Raw genomic sequence first — 15,000 nt, forward strand, 5'->3', positions numbered from 1 at the left:
CCAAGTCTGACACTTGCTGTGATAGCTTCCGGGTTGCAGAACAAGTCTTTTTCTTCGGGGCTGCTTTGTCCTGTGTTCTTATAGGGAGCGGGTGACTGAGGATGAGGAGCTCAGAAGGCACCTGACATTTTCTGTGAGCCTGGAAATGTGCTCACGTTAGGTTTCTGTCGAGTTGTTTTGTAGTAGGAGGGTAGCTGGAAGCGTGAAGTTAGTTATTCCTGTAGAATGTCTTGAGATGTCTTTACTGGGACATTTGGAGGGGCGGTTACTATGTGGTTTTCAAAAACTTACTTTTTTTTTTTGCCGGTCCTGGGACTTGAACTCAGGGCCTGGGCGCTGTCCCTGAGCTTCTTTTGCTCAAGGCTAGCATTCTGCCACTTGAACCACAGTGCCACTTCTGGCTTTTTCTGTGTGTGCAGTACTGAGGAATCGAACCCAGGGCTTCATGCATGCGAGGCGAGCACTGTACCATGGAGCCCCCTTCCCAGCCCTGAACTTATGTTCTTTATAACTGTATGTGCACTTCTTCAGAGGCCTGTATTCATTCATTCATTCATTCATAACTGATTTTATTGGTTGTGTCAAGGATCAGTACACAGACATTTCCGTTTGTACACAATTCTTAGCACACGGCCCGAACGTCAAAGCCACGAGCTGTTTGGAAAAGCGTTGCAGTGACATTCCAGCTTCAAACCCGCAAGCACATTTTCCTTAGGAGGAAACCAAGTACCCGTGTTCCCACGTCGGTGCCATGTCCTACCTTCCACCACGTCCCCGGGTCGCGGCGTGGGCACGCCCACGGTCACACGCAGCAGCAGTCAGGGAAGCCGGACGCCCAAGAGCAGGGGCGTGGCAGCACACACAGACTTCCGACAGGAAGGACCCAGGAGGGGTTTCCTGCAGGACACAGGTCTCCCAGAAAGCAGCACGGGACTAGAACTTCAAATACACAAGACATGAAGTGCACAACTGCGACCCCAAAATTGCCATTCACTGTGCTTTGTCGGCCGGGTAGAAACGAACCCCCCATCCGTGGAATGTTAGGAGAAGCCCAGGGCCTGTACTTGATTTAGAAAAGGCTTCATTTGCTTTTGTGAGGCATTTTAGGGTATTTTGTTTTGGAACCATCTTACATACAATTTTCGTGTGTGTGTGTGTGTGTGTGTGTGTGTGTGTGTGCATGTGAACTGGGGCATGAACTCAGGGACTAGATGCTCTATCTTGGCTTTTTTTTGCTCTTTATCTCCTGGTTTTTTGGTGGTTCATTGGACATAATAGTCTCTTGGACTTTTTTGCCCAGCCTGGCTTTGAACCACGATCTTCAGCCTCCTATGTAGCTGGGATTACAGGCATGAGCTACTAGAGCTGAGTTGTGTCATTCCTTTTTAAAAAGTCAATGTCTTGAATCTAACGTGCTTGGGAGGGCTCTGACGGTCAAACAGCCCACATAATGAGCACTCATCAAACAACGTGCCCAAATGCTTGGTTTAATAGTAGGTCTGTCGTGTAGGGGCTAAGACTTGGAGAAGGGTTCTATCCAGATGCAGAGCACAGGTCTCCTCGGAAGGATGGGGCAGAGCTAGTCAGCCAGTGTGCTGAAGCATCCTAACTACAGCTCAGTGGCAGTGGCCACGCCTGTAATCCCTGCTAACTCAAGAGGATGAGGATTAAGGTTCAGAGACAGCCCAGGCAGAAATGTCCTGGAGACTCTTATCTCCAGTCAACCCCCAAAAAGTCAGAAGTGGAGCGGGGGCTCAAGCGATAGAGCGCCAGCCTTGAGCTGAAGAGCTGAGATACAGCGCCCAGGCCCTGAGTTCAAGCCCTGCGACTGACAATCAATCAATCAATCAATAAAGTGCTAGGCCCCAAGTTCAGGCCCCAACACTGGCACGTGGGCTTGCACACACACACATGCACACACACACACACACTTGAGAAGCAAATGTACATTATGCAAGGGAGCTACACCTTGCAAGCGGAAGCAGTGTCCCAGCATCAATGCAGGCGGCCCGTGGCCGGCTCCCTGGCAGAATCCACGCTCAGCCTTTGTGTGTGGCACGGAGCCACTGGCCTGGTCTCCCGCCTTCCCGGCACGTCGGCTCCGAGCCTGCTTCCGCGTGGGAGGAGCGGATAGCTGCGGGGAAAGATGGTCTCCCACTGCATGCAATGTTCCGCGTGGGAGGAGCGGATAGCTGCGGGGAAAGATGGTCTCCCACTGCATGCAATGTTCCCGCTGCCGTTTTACTTTCTGTAAAACACGAAGATCAATTGGAAATGCGCCCGCCGAAACGGGGAAGTCCCGGTACAGCCACCGGTGCGTCCCCAATGAGCCTGTCTTCTTCTGATGATGCTGTTTATCCCAGTCACCCGTCACCCTGGTGTCAGGGCTGGTCTCTAATGAAAAGTTGGAGAGAATGGACTTAGTCACGGGAGCCATGGCACCGCGTCTGGCTTTTTCTGTGTGTGTGGTACTGTGGAGTCGAACCCAGGGCCTCGTGCGTGCTAGGCGAGCGCTCTACCGCGGAGCCACCTGCCCAGCCCCTTGTGTCATCCTTTTTGAGAGATCAAAGGTAGCACGTTTGAACGAGTTGTGAGCGCCAGCAGCGCGAGGAGCTGAAGTGTGTTTCTTTCTAAATATAGGGAGGAGATTAACCCAGAAAACCAGTGGCTAAGTCGGCATTGCCCTTTCTGTTGATCTCTTTATTTAGGCTAGAATAGCAGACAACTGGTTGCTCATGAGATCTGTTTGGCTTATCATTATTATTACTCTTATTGTTATTGTTGTTAGTTCCATTACTGGGGCTTGAACTCAGGAGTCTTCTGTGCTCGTTGGCTTTTTCATTCAAGGCTGGTGCTCTACTATTTGAGGCACGCCTCCAACCTAGCTTGTGTGTGTGTGTGTGTGTGTGTGTGTGTGCGCATGCACGCACGTGTGCGCCAATGCTAAGTCTTGAACTCAGGACCTGGGTGCTATTCCTTAGCTCTTCCACCCAAGGCTGGAGCTCTACTACTTGAGTTAGTGCTCCATTTCTGGCTTGTTGTTGATTCACTGAAGAGTCTCATAGACTTTCCTGTCCAGGCTGGCTTTGAACCATGGTCCTCAGATCTCATACTCTTGAGAAGCTAGGATGGCAGGTGGGAGCCTACAGCCTCTTACTTGAGTTTTATTTTGATGTCACAAGAAAGATGATTATAATGAAGTCTTCGGGTCTTTCTGGAATAGCAAATAAGCTTTATGGATATGATCACTTGAAATACAGTTGATCATTGAAGCTTTGATTTTCCTCTCGTCATTTCCAAGGCTCTGAGTCGTGACTCCAGCGAATGTCAGGATAACCGGGCAGGGAATCTTTGGGTTAAATTGCTCTTTCTTTCCCCTCCGTACTCAGCTGTTGTATCAGGGTCTTTTTTCTTTTTCATTCTTTCCTTACAGTTTATTCCTGAATATGAAATTCTATCTTTTAGGGCTCTGGATTTTCACTCTCCCACACTGTATAAAATCATGATATTTTTCTGAAATTTACATGTTTTTACACTAGCCCTATGTATAACTTTTACTTTTGAATTTAACTTATCTGTGATTAGTAGGGTCATGAATCTTACTGATCTTGTTTTTAGCTTTTATTAGGGTTCAGTCATATTTAAGGCTCACTGAAGCCAAGGAACTGGAAAGGTAATCAAAAGCAAGTTGAAGGTGGGCGCCGGTGGCTCACACCTGTCATCCTAGCTACTCAGGAGGCTGAGAGCCGAGGATTGTGGTTCCACGCCAGTGTGAGCAAGGAAGTCCATCAAACTCTTATCTCCAATGAGCCACTCAAAATCCAGAAGTGGTGCTGTGGCTCAAGTGGTAGAGCACTAGCCTTGAGCAAAAGAAGCTCAGGGACAGCGCCCAGGCCCTGAGTTCAAGACCCAGGACTGACAAAAAATAATTGAAAAACAACAATGGTTGATAGGAAATGTACTCATGACCTTGCTCACGTAACTGTAACCCCTCTGTACGGTATCTTCACAGTAAAAAACTTACTAAAAAGTTAGGCCGAGAAAGAATTGATGGCAGAATGGCTGCAGACCGGATGTACGGTGTGGCACAAAATACGTTTGCTAGGAAGACGCGCAGGGTTTAATCGTGGCCGTCTGTGTTTTAGGAATCAAACATTCTAAGTCCTGCACAAGATGGACTGAAGGCACCCCAGATCGACAGCAACAAAAGCAACAACTACCGGATTGTGAAGGAGGTCAGCCGCTGCCAGTGCTTTTCATACCGGTCATAGCAACCTGGAAAATCGCTTTTATAAGGGAGCTGGTGGCTCATGCCTACCATCCTAGCTGCTACTCAGGAGAGTGACGTATGAGGATTGCGGTTCAGAACCAGCCCAGGCTGGAAATCCGGGAGATTCTTGTCTCCAATGAACCAGCAAAAAGCTAGAAGTGGAGGTGTGGTTCAAGTGGTAGAGCACCAGCCTGGATCAACAGATGAGCCAGAGAGTGAATCCCTGAGTTCAAGCCTCAGTACTGGAATAAGATAAAATAATGATAATAGTAACTTCTACGTTGTACTACTGTTGATTGTATGTAATGCTTTATTCCTTTTTAAAGATTTTGATCAGACTGAGCAAACTCTGTGTACAGAATAAAAAATGTCGCCATCAGCATCAACGACTCCTGAAAAACATGGGTGCCCATTCGGTGGTGTTGGATCTTCTGCAGATACCTTATGAAAAGGTTTGTCCTTTTCGCTTTTGGCTTTGCCGTGTGACGTGAGTACTACATGTAAGACAAGGCTGCAGAGAAGTTTTCCTGCTGGGCACTGGTGGCTTGTGCCCGCCATCCTACCTGCTCAGGAGGCTGAGATCTGAGGACCACGGCTCAAAGCCAGCCTGAGCAGGAACGTCTGTGAGACCCTTATCTCCAAAAGCCACCAGAGAGCTGGAAGTGGTAGAGCATCAGCCCTGAGAAAAATAAGCCCAGCAAGAGTATGAGACCCTGAGTTCAAGCCCTCAGACCAGCACAAAACACTTAAAAATACGGGATTTCTCTCGGAGACCCCTCTCCAAGTGTAGAGACTTGCTAAACTTGCTTTGTTGGCTTTAAGAAGGAAGGAGGGGAGGGAAGGAGAGAGAAAGGGAGGGAGAGAGGAAGGGAGAGAGAAAAGGAAGGGGGGAGGGAGGGAGGGAGGAAGGAAGTAGAGCAGAGGGCTAAAGGGGTAGGACAGGAGAAGGAAGCAGTAGAAACTCCCAGGAGGGACAGAGACGGGAAGGGACAGATGTTGGAAGAAATTATGGGAAGTAAGAACTATGGGAAAGGGGAGGGGCAGAGCAAATACAGGAGAAAAAATAATGACAGTCAGAGAAAGATCTAGAACGTGGAGGAGAGACACTGAGGCTCTCGGGGAGATGCGAGGAAGGGGAGGGGCCGGGAGAGACGGCGGGGGTGTGTGTGTGTGTGGGGGGGTGCGGCCCCGCGCTGATGGACGGCGTTGGGACCTGGCCCCGTGACTACCATGGGCTGCTTTCCGATTTTCCAGAACGACGAGAAGATGATGGAAGTGATGAATCTAGCCCACACGTTCCTGCAGAACTTCTGCAGGGGAAACCCCCAGAACCAAGCGCTCCTTCACAAACACCTCAATTTGTTTCTGACTCCGGGTGTAAGTACGGTTCTGGATTCTCACAGTTCTAACAAAGGGTGCGTTCATTTTGGTTCATCAGGATTACTGAACAGTTTTTTCTTTTCTTTTTTAATCTCGCCAGTACCGGGTATTGAACTCAGGGTTTCGCACTCTTGTTTGTCTATTTTGCTCAAGGACGGAACTCAGGGCTCTTCTTCTGGCTTTTGGCTGATTCATGGGAGAGAAGAATCTCAGATTTTTCTGCCCTGGCTGGCTTTGAATTGCAGTTTTCAGATTTTAGCCTCCTGAGTAGCTGGGATGAGCTGTAGCAGCATGTGGCTTACTTATTTGATTGTTTATTCTTGCCTTACAGAGATTCTCTCCCTGAAATTGATGATCTTTTTATTTCCATTAAGGAAATGTTTACAATAAGCTGAAAAACTATGAAGGAAAAGCTTCATTTTTAGCCGGGTGCTGGTGGCTCATGCCTGTCATCCCAGCTACTCAGGAGGCTGAGTTCTGAGGATCGTGGTTCAAAGCCAGGCTGAGCAGGAATATCCATAAGATTCTTATCGCCAATAAACTACTCAGAAAAAGATGGAAGTGGTGCTATGGTTCAAGTGGTAGAGCACCCTTGGGCAAAAAAAAGGTCAGGGATAGAGCCTAGGTCTTGAGTTCAAGCCTCAGGACTGGCAAAAAGTAAAAAAAAAAAAAAAAAATTAAAAGTTTCACTTTTTGCCTAGCTGATATTAGGAAAAAGTTTTAGTAGAACCAAGAGGTTAGTGGACTTAACTACTTTGCTCAGTGTGTTTAAGCAGATCTTCAGGAAGAGCTAAGGTTGAGTAACAGAGGATTAAATTAATCTGAAGAACTTGTTGTCAACATGACAAGATAATCATTTCCTTTCTCCAATGAGACTCCTTTCTGAGCTAAATTTCTTTGATGATCTCATTGCATTTGGTAGGAGGCTTGCACAGATAAATATGGCTTCATAGAAAACAATACAGCTGAGTTGTGCAATAGTGCTCATGCCTGTAATCCTAGCTGCTCAGATCTGAGGATCATGTTTTGAAGCCAGCTGGGGCGGACAAGTCCTGTAAGACTCTTATTTCAAATTAGACAGCAAAAAAAGCTGGAAGTGGTATTATGGCTCAAGTGGTGGTGCACCAGTCTTGAGCAAAAAAGCTAGCTGAGCACCGCTGGCTCATGCCTAGAATGCTAGCAACTCAGGAGGCTGAGATCTGAGCAACACGGGTTGAAGCCAGTGTGGGCCTGAAAATCAGTGAGACTCTTACCTTCAATTACATCACAGAAAAAGCCGGAAGTGGTGCTGTGGGTTCACGTGGTAGGGCGCCGGCCTTGTGCAAGAGGAGATCAGAGCAGCCTCCAGGCCCTGAGTTCAAGCCGTATGACTGGCATAAAACAACACCCCCCCACCTCTATTTCCAACGTAAAGATGGTGGCTTTTCTCTCCAGTGAGATTCCTTTGCTAGTATGAAGTCGTTGCTGGTCCTGAGCAGGGGCGTGAGTGCACCTCTGCGGGCTGGAGCTGGTCTTTTCTCTCTGCGTAGCTTCTGGAGGCGGAGACGCTGCGGCACATCTTCATGAACAATTACCCGCTGTGCAACGACATCAGCGAGAGGGTGGTGCAGCACTTCGTGCGCTCCATCGAGACCCACGGCCGCCACGTGCAGTACCTGCGGTTCCTGCAGACCATCGTCAAGGCCGACGGGAAGTACGTGAAGAAATGCCAGGACATGGTCATGACCGAGGTAGGCCTCCGCCAGATGAGCCGGGCCAGCCTGGCGCGCGTGACGCCCCGGGTTCGAGTCCTCAGCACCACTGTCAGGGTAAATCACACTTTGCCGGAAAACCATGCGGACATCCAAGTAAAAGAACAAGGAACAGATGTATCGCCAGGTCAGGGACCGGAAAGATGGCGTCTCACAAGAGAGCAGTGCGGCTGTGGTGTCCGCTGACCTTTATAACCTGCAGGGTTGAGGGGCAGGGACCCTGGGGTAGTGTCCGCTGACCTTTATAACCTGCAGGGTTGAGGGGCAGGACCCTGGGGTGGACGTGAGGTTCAGGGTGCTCACCATGGAGGGCGAGGACTGACGGCTGCTCCCACGCCGCAGATGAGGGTCCCGCCATGCCCAGGCCTGCAGGTCACTCACTGTAAGGCCATCCTGCTGCCTTTTATGGTGGCGGCTGCCCCGGAGCAGCGCCAGCTCGAGGCCAGGGGCTGGAGGCTGATCATGTGCTGCCTTGACTACGTGGCCTAGTATCTAGGAAGGGAGCGTGTGGGGCTGCGGGGAGGGAGGAGCGGGGCTGCGGGGAGGGAGGAGCGGGGCTGCGGGGAGGCAGATTATTGGGCAACAACCACATACACAGAAAAGACTGGAAGCTTCGCTGTGGCTCACGTGGTAGAGCAAAGCAGCTCAGGGCAGCGCCCAGACCCCGAGTTCAAACCCAGGACTGGAAAAGGAAAAGGAGAAAGTGTGTCTCCATGTCCTATATACTGAGAGAGGAATCGCCTGTAAATTTGGAGATAAAAAGAGAAAGAAAGAAAGAAAGGAAAGAGGAAGGGGGTAAGGAAGGAGGGAAGGAAGAAGGGAAGGAGGGAAGGAGGAAGGGAAGGAAGGAGGGAAGGAGGGAGGGAAGGAAGGAAGGAAGGAAGGAAGGAGAGAAGGAAGGAAGGAAGGAAGGAGGGAGGGAAGGAAGGAAGGAAGGAGAGAAGGAAGGAAGGGAAGGAGGGAGGGAAGGAAGGAGGGAAGGAGGGAGGGAAGGAGGGACGGAAGGAGGGAGGGAAGGAAGGAGGGAAGGAGGGAGGGAAGGAAGGAAGGAAGGAAGGAAGGAAGGAAGGAAGGAAGGAAGGAAGGAGAGAAGGAAGGAAGGAAGGAAGGAGGGAGGGAAGGAAGGAAGGAGAGAAGGAAGGAAGGGAAGGAGGGAGGGAAGGAGGGAGGGAAAGAGGGGAGGAAGGAAGGAGGGAGGAAGGAGGCCTGCGTGGTGGGCTTGCGCACGGGGCACGCACGGGGCATGCACGGGGTATACACGGGGCACGCACGGGGCATGCACGGGGCATGCACGGGACATGCACGGGGCACGCACGGGACACGCACGGGGCATACACGGGGCATGCACGGGGCATACACGGGGTATACACGGGGCACGCACGGGGCATGCACGGGGTATACACGGGGCACGCACGGGGCACGCACGGGACACGCACGGGACATGCACGGGGCACGCACGGGGCATGCACGGGACACGCACGGGGCACGCACGGGGCATGCACGGGGCATACACGGGACACGCACGGGACACGCACGGGGCACGCACGGGGCATACACGGGGCATGCACGGGGCATACACGGGGCACGCACGGGGCATACACGGGACATGCACGGGGCACGCACGGGGCACGCACGGGACATGCACGGGACATGCACGGGGCACGCACGGGGCATGCACGGGGCATACACGGGGCACGCACGGGACACGCACGGGGCATACACGGGGCACGCACGGGGCACGCACGGGACATGCACGGGACATGCACGGGGCACGCACGGGGCATGCACGGGGCATACACGGGGCATGCACGGGGCATACACGGGGCACGCACGGGGCACACACGGGACATGCACGGGGCACGCACGGGGCACGCACGGGACACGCACGGGGCACGCACGGGGCATGCACGGGGCATGCACGGGGCATACACGGGGCATACACGGGACATACACGGGGCATGCACGGGACACGCACGGGGCACGCACGGGGCATGCACGGGGCATACACGGGACATACACGGGGCATGCACGGGACATGCACGGGACATGCACGGGACACGCACGGGGCACGCACGGGGCATGCACGGGGCACGCACGGGACACGCACGGGGCATACACGGGGCATACACGGGACACGCACGGGACACGCACGGGGCATACACGGGGCACGCACGGGACACGCACGGGACACGCACGGGGCATGCACGGGGCATGCACGGGGCATGCACGGGACACGCACGGGGCATACACGGGGCACGCACGGGACACGCACGGGGCATGCACGGGACACGCACGGGACACGCACGGGGCATGCACGGGGCATGCACGGGGCATACATTGGGACATGCATGGGGCATGCACGGGACATGCATGGGGCATGCACGGGACATGCACGGGGCATGCACGGGACACGCACGGGGCATACACGGGACATGCACGGGGCATGCACGGGGCATACATTGGGCATGCACGGGACATGCACGGGACACGCACGGGACACGCACGGGACATGCACGGGGCATGCACGGGGCCCGCGCACGGGCCGGCGCATGCGCAGTGCCGCAGGTCCGCCCCTGCCCCGCAGCTCGTCAGCGGCGGCGAGGACGTGCTGGTGTTCTACAACGACCGCGCGTCCTTCCCGGCCCTGCTGCACATGATGTGCTCGGAGCGCGCGCGCGGGGACGCGGACGGGCCGCTGGCCTACCACGTCGGCCTGGTGGAGCTGCTGGCCGCCTGCACCGAGGGCAAGAACGTCTACACCGAGATCAAGTGCAACTCGCTGCTGCCGCTGGACGACATCGTGCGCGTGGTGACGCACGACGACTGCATCCCGGAGGTGAGCCGCCGCGCCGCGCCGTGTGCGCCTGCGCCGTGTGCCGTGCGCCCGCGCCTGCGCCCTGCGCACCCGCGCGGTGAGCCCGGGGCCCGCCGCGCCTGCGCCTGCGCCCTGCGGCCTGCGCCCTGTGCCTGCGCCTGCGCCCTGCGCACCCGCGCGGTGAGCCCGGGGCCCGCCGCGCCTGCGCCCTGCGCCCTGTGCCTGCGCCTGCGCCCTGCGCACCTGCGCGGTGAGCCCGGGGCCCGCCGCGCCTGCGCCCTGCGGCCTGCGCCTGCGCCTGCGCCCTGCGCACCCGCGAGGTGAGCCGCCGTGTGCCGTGCGCCCGCGCCTGCGCCCTGCGCACCCGCGCGGTGAGCCGCCACGCCGCGCCGTGTGCGCCTGTGCCGTGTGCCCGCGCCCGCGGCCTGTGCCTGCGCCCGCGCCTGCGCCGTGCGCACCCGCGCGGTGAGCCCGGGGCCCGCCGCGCCTGCGCCCTGCGGCCTGCGCCCTGTGCCTGCGCCTGCGCCCTGCGCACCCGCGAGGTGAGCCGCCGCGTGCCGGCGCCTGCGCCCTGCGGCCTGTGCCTACGCCCGCGCCTGCGCCGTGCGCACCCGGGAGGTGAGCTCGGGGCCCGCCGCACCTGCGCCCTGCGCCGACTGCATCCCGGAAGTGAGCCCTGCGCCTGCGCCTGCGCCCACACGTCGATTATCCATGTAACCTACACACATACACACATGTATACGTAAATGACGCGCGTGCACACGCATCTATACACGTGCGTGCCACGCGCATGTTTACACACAGACGTCACCTACGTACGTACTCACACCCGTGTGCAGTGCATGCGCGCACGCGCACCTGTGCACACAGATCCACGTGCACACACGTGTGCAGACATGACACGCGCGCACGCCTACACGCAGATAATTACACGTCTATAAACGCTGCCATGCGTGTGTTTACACAGACTTAACGTAAGTATTCACATGTATGCTTACACATGCGTGTGCACACACACGCATGAATATAGACATGCATGCACGCACTGCACCTGTGCGTGCCCATGCACACACACACCTGTGCGCACACGCACGTGCACGCACGCGCACGCGTGTATGTGTGCACGTGTATACAGTGTGTATGCACACCGACGTGCATACACAGAATGTATCTGCATGCACGTACACACGAATGCATGCATACGCATGGCATACTTGTATGCGTGCACACATGCATATGTCTGATGCACCTGTATGTATAGAACGTATGGGTACGTACACACCTGTTTGTGTATTTATGTGGTGGTATTGACACTCAGTGCCCGGGCACCGTCCCTCATTTTTGTTCAATGCTGGCACACTACCACTTGGGCCACAGCTTCACTTCTGGCTTTTTACTGGTTAATTGGAGATCAGTGTGTCATGAACTTTCCTGCCTGGGCTGGCTCCCAACTGTGATTTTCAGACTTCAGCTTCCTGAGCAGCTGGGTTGACAGGCGTGAACCCCGGGTGCCTGGCAACATTTGGATTTTGTTAACAGACGTCTTAGCTCTCATACTTGCTCCCAAGACTGTAGTGTATTTCTGTTAATTTTTTGTGTTGTCCAAGCAAGAGCTGACACTAAATGAATAGGTTTCCAATGGAGTAAAAGAATGAGTCAGAAGCTCAGATCCATGATGTCCTAATTTTGTGACTTGTTCAAGTAGATACTTTTCCAGTCTTCAGTTTCCATAATTTTATACTGAAATGTAACATGTGCCTGGTAGGACTTTTGGGGGGATTCAAAATTATTTGTCATATAAGACATATAAATTGCAGAGAGTCTTTGGTATATAGTAAACACAGCATAGATAGGTACATAGCAGATAGATGATAGACAGATAGATGGACAGATGGGTGGTAGTCAGATAGACACTGATAGATGGACAAATAGACTGATAGATAATGATGGATGGATAGATAAATGGATAGATATAAATGAATATAGATGGATAGATAGATGGAAATATACAGAGAGCGATATGTAAACCTCTGAGCATGGTGTTCGGAAGTGGACTGGCTCAGATGTCTCTCTACCCCATAGCCATTATGGACACAGGCCCCCTCTCGATGTTATTGTTAGTTTTTTCTTTTTTCGCATCAGTACTGGAGTTTGAACTCAGGTCTGAGCGCTGTCCTTCGCTTTTTCACTCAAGGCTGGCACTCTCCCGCGTGAGCCACAGTTCCACGTCTACCGTTGATGGTTGTTTTACAGCACACTCAGGCCCTGGGATCCCTGAGGTGTGAAACCTGGTTCTCCATCCCTTAGGATTCTAACTTGGACTCCACGAACCCATTGACATGATTTCCATGACTTTTTGCTATTCATTTCTGTTTTTTACTTCTAGTGTCTCAAAGATAATAGGCTTGGTTTGAACCAAGTGCTCATTCTTATACCAACACCTGGGCCTAAGGTTAAATCCATTGCTCGACTACAGTTCACTTGGTCTGAGGGAAATGGAAATGCTTTCCGAGTAGATAGCAAATGGACTCACAGGGGCTGGAGGCACGGGTCAGGCAGTAGGGTGGCAGCCCCGCGAAGTGGACATGAATGGGCCATAATGAAGCAACCTTTTGCCATTGCCACTTGACAATGACCAGTCGAGGAAATGACGTCTCTTCTGAATTTGAACTTGCGCAGGTGAAGATCGCCTATGTGAATTTCGTGAATCACTGCTATGTGGACACCGAGGTGGAGATGAAGGAGATCTACACGAGCAACCACATCTGGAAGCTCTTCGAGAGCTTCCTGGTGGACATGGCCCGGGTAAGGGCCGGCCGCCGTGTTTTTGTTAAACAGGATCAGACATGGGGGTAAAAGTTTGCAAGGTGACCCAGCACCTTTGACCCCGTCTGTTTCATTCCTCAAATTGCTCATGAGTTTTATAAGATGGTGAGATTTAATGAGTTAATAAAAACAAAATAGCTAATGCAGTAGCTATCACAGCAGATAGCGATGGTAGCAATAATGATAATAGCAGCAGTTATTGTCATTGTATGCTGGCACTGGGTCCTGAACTCAAGGCCTCAAGCTCTCCCTTTTGCTCTCCCTGGTGCTCTACCACTCGAGCCACGGCTCCACTTCTATCTTATTGGAGATAGAGTCTCAGGGACTTTCCTGCCTGGGCTGGCTTTGAACTTCAGCCCTCCGATTTCACCCTCCTGAGTACCTAGGATTGTAGCTAGGATTCTGTCTAAGAAGGTTTAGGAGAACAGCAGGAATTGGAAAGGAGGCTGAGCTGGTACCCAATGGGGCGGTGGCGGAGGGGTGTGAGAACTCTGGGCGCCACAGGGAGGCCCAGGTACCGAAGGTACTGGATTTTATGTATTTACTTACCTAGTGCCTGTCCCAGGGCTTGAACTCAGAGTCTGAGCTTCTTTTTGCTCAAGGCCAGCTCTCTACCACTTGAGACACAGGGCCACGTCAGACTTTTTTCTGAGTGGTTCGTTGGAGGTAAGAGTCTCAGAGGCGCTCCTGCCCGGGCTGGCCTTGACCTGGGGCCCTCCGATCTCAGCCTCCTGAGCAGCTGGGATGCAGGCGGGAGCCGCCCCAGCGCCAGCCTCACGCACAGGGCTAGCGGCCGGCACCACAGGAGGACCCTCGGCGTCTGGCTCCTGGCGAAATATCAAAAAAAAATGGGGGCCGGGGAGGGAGGGTGTGTCCCTTCTTCCTGTGTGACAGACGTGTTGGAGGTGAACCCAACACCGCATCAGAACTGCATTTGGGTCCCCCTCCTCTTTCCTTTCTGTGTCTCTGCCCAGATCCTCCCTGAGCTTCCTCTAGATTGCCATCCCTCAAACCCACCATGTGACTATGAAAGATTCCCCTTGGCTTCCCTGCTTTGGGTGGCAAACTGCTTTCCAGAAGAACCTCTGAGAAGCATACGCAAACCTGGCACTGGTAGTTCATGCCAGGGATGTCAGCGAACAGGACATGAGAACCGAGATCTGAATCTGATCTCAGCTCAAAGCCATGTGGGTCAGACAAATCCAAGGGACTCTTTTATCTCCAATTAATCAGCAAAAGTTAGACGCAGAAGTGTGGTTTAAATGGTAGAGAGCCAGCCTTGACTGGATAAACAAACGAGAGAAGGCTCTGAGTTCAAATCCCAGTGCTGGCACCAAGAAAGGAAGGAAAGAAGGAAAGAAAAGAAAGAAAGACAAGAAGGTCAGAGGAAGGAAGGCAGGGAAGGAGGGAGGGAGAAAGAAACAAATGAAAGAAAGAAAAGGAGGAGCTGGGAATGTGTCTCAGTGGTAGAGCACTTGCCTGGCACACATGAAGCCCTGGGTTCGATTCCTCAGCACCACACACACAGAAAGAGCCAGGAGCGGCGCTGTGGCTCAAGCGGTAGAGCGCTAGCCTTGAGCAAAAGGAGCTCAGGGACAGTGCCCAGGCCCTGAGTTCAAGCCCAGGACTGGCAAAACAACTCTAAAAACCCCCCTAAAAAAGAGAGGGGGAGAGAGGAAGGAAGGAAAGAAGGAAGGGAGGGAGGGGGAAAATGAAAGGAAGAAAGAAAAAGGGAGAAAGAATTAGGACAAAGAAAGCAACATAAGGAAGGCAGGGAGGGAGAAAGAATGAAAGAAATGGGTGGGAGGCAGGGAGGGAGAGGGGGCGGCTGCCTGCTGCTGCGGGTCCTGGGACCGCGGTGGGAGGCCCCGGGGCTGAGCTCCAGTGGGAAGATCAGTGGACGAAGTGTTCTTTTCCCTCCAGGTCTGCAACACCACCACAGACAGGAAGCACGCAGA

The 15,000-nt window shown here is 53.6% G+C and overlaps 1 protein-coding gene across 1 annotated transcript in view; it reads left to right on the forward strand.

Annotated features, from left to right (window-relative positions):
* The window catches only part of Itpr2 (inositol 1,4,5-trisphosphate receptor type 2), a 190,111-nt gene that overhangs the window by 81,861 nt on the left and 93,250 nt on the right, over positions 1-15,000 (forward strand). Inside the window, exons 27-33 of the mRNA XM_042671372.1 lie at positions 4,146-4,235; positions 4,597-4,722; positions 5,525-5,647; positions 7,180-7,380; positions 9,986-10,237; positions 12,896-13,021; positions 14,966-15,000. The exon at positions 14,966-15,000 is cut by the window's right edge and continues 94 nt beyond it. Of these exons, the coding sequence (XP_042527306.1) occupies positions 4,146-4,235; positions 4,597-4,722; positions 5,525-5,647; positions 7,180-7,380; positions 9,986-10,237; positions 12,896-13,021; positions 14,966-15,000 (953 nt within the window). The remainder of the gene's footprint in view (positions 1-4,145; positions 4,236-4,596; positions 4,723-5,524; positions 5,648-7,179; positions 7,381-9,985; positions 10,238-12,895; positions 13,022-14,965) is intronic.

The sequence above is a fragment of the Dipodomys spectabilis genome, unplaced genomic scaffold (genome assembly GCF_019054845.1).
Source record: "Dipodomys spectabilis isolate Male_0828 unplaced genomic scaffold, ASM1905484v1 ptg000613l, whole genome shotgun sequence".
Lineage (NCBI taxonomy): Eukaryota > Metazoa > Chordata > Mammalia > Rodentia > Heteromyidae > Dipodomys > Dipodomys spectabilis.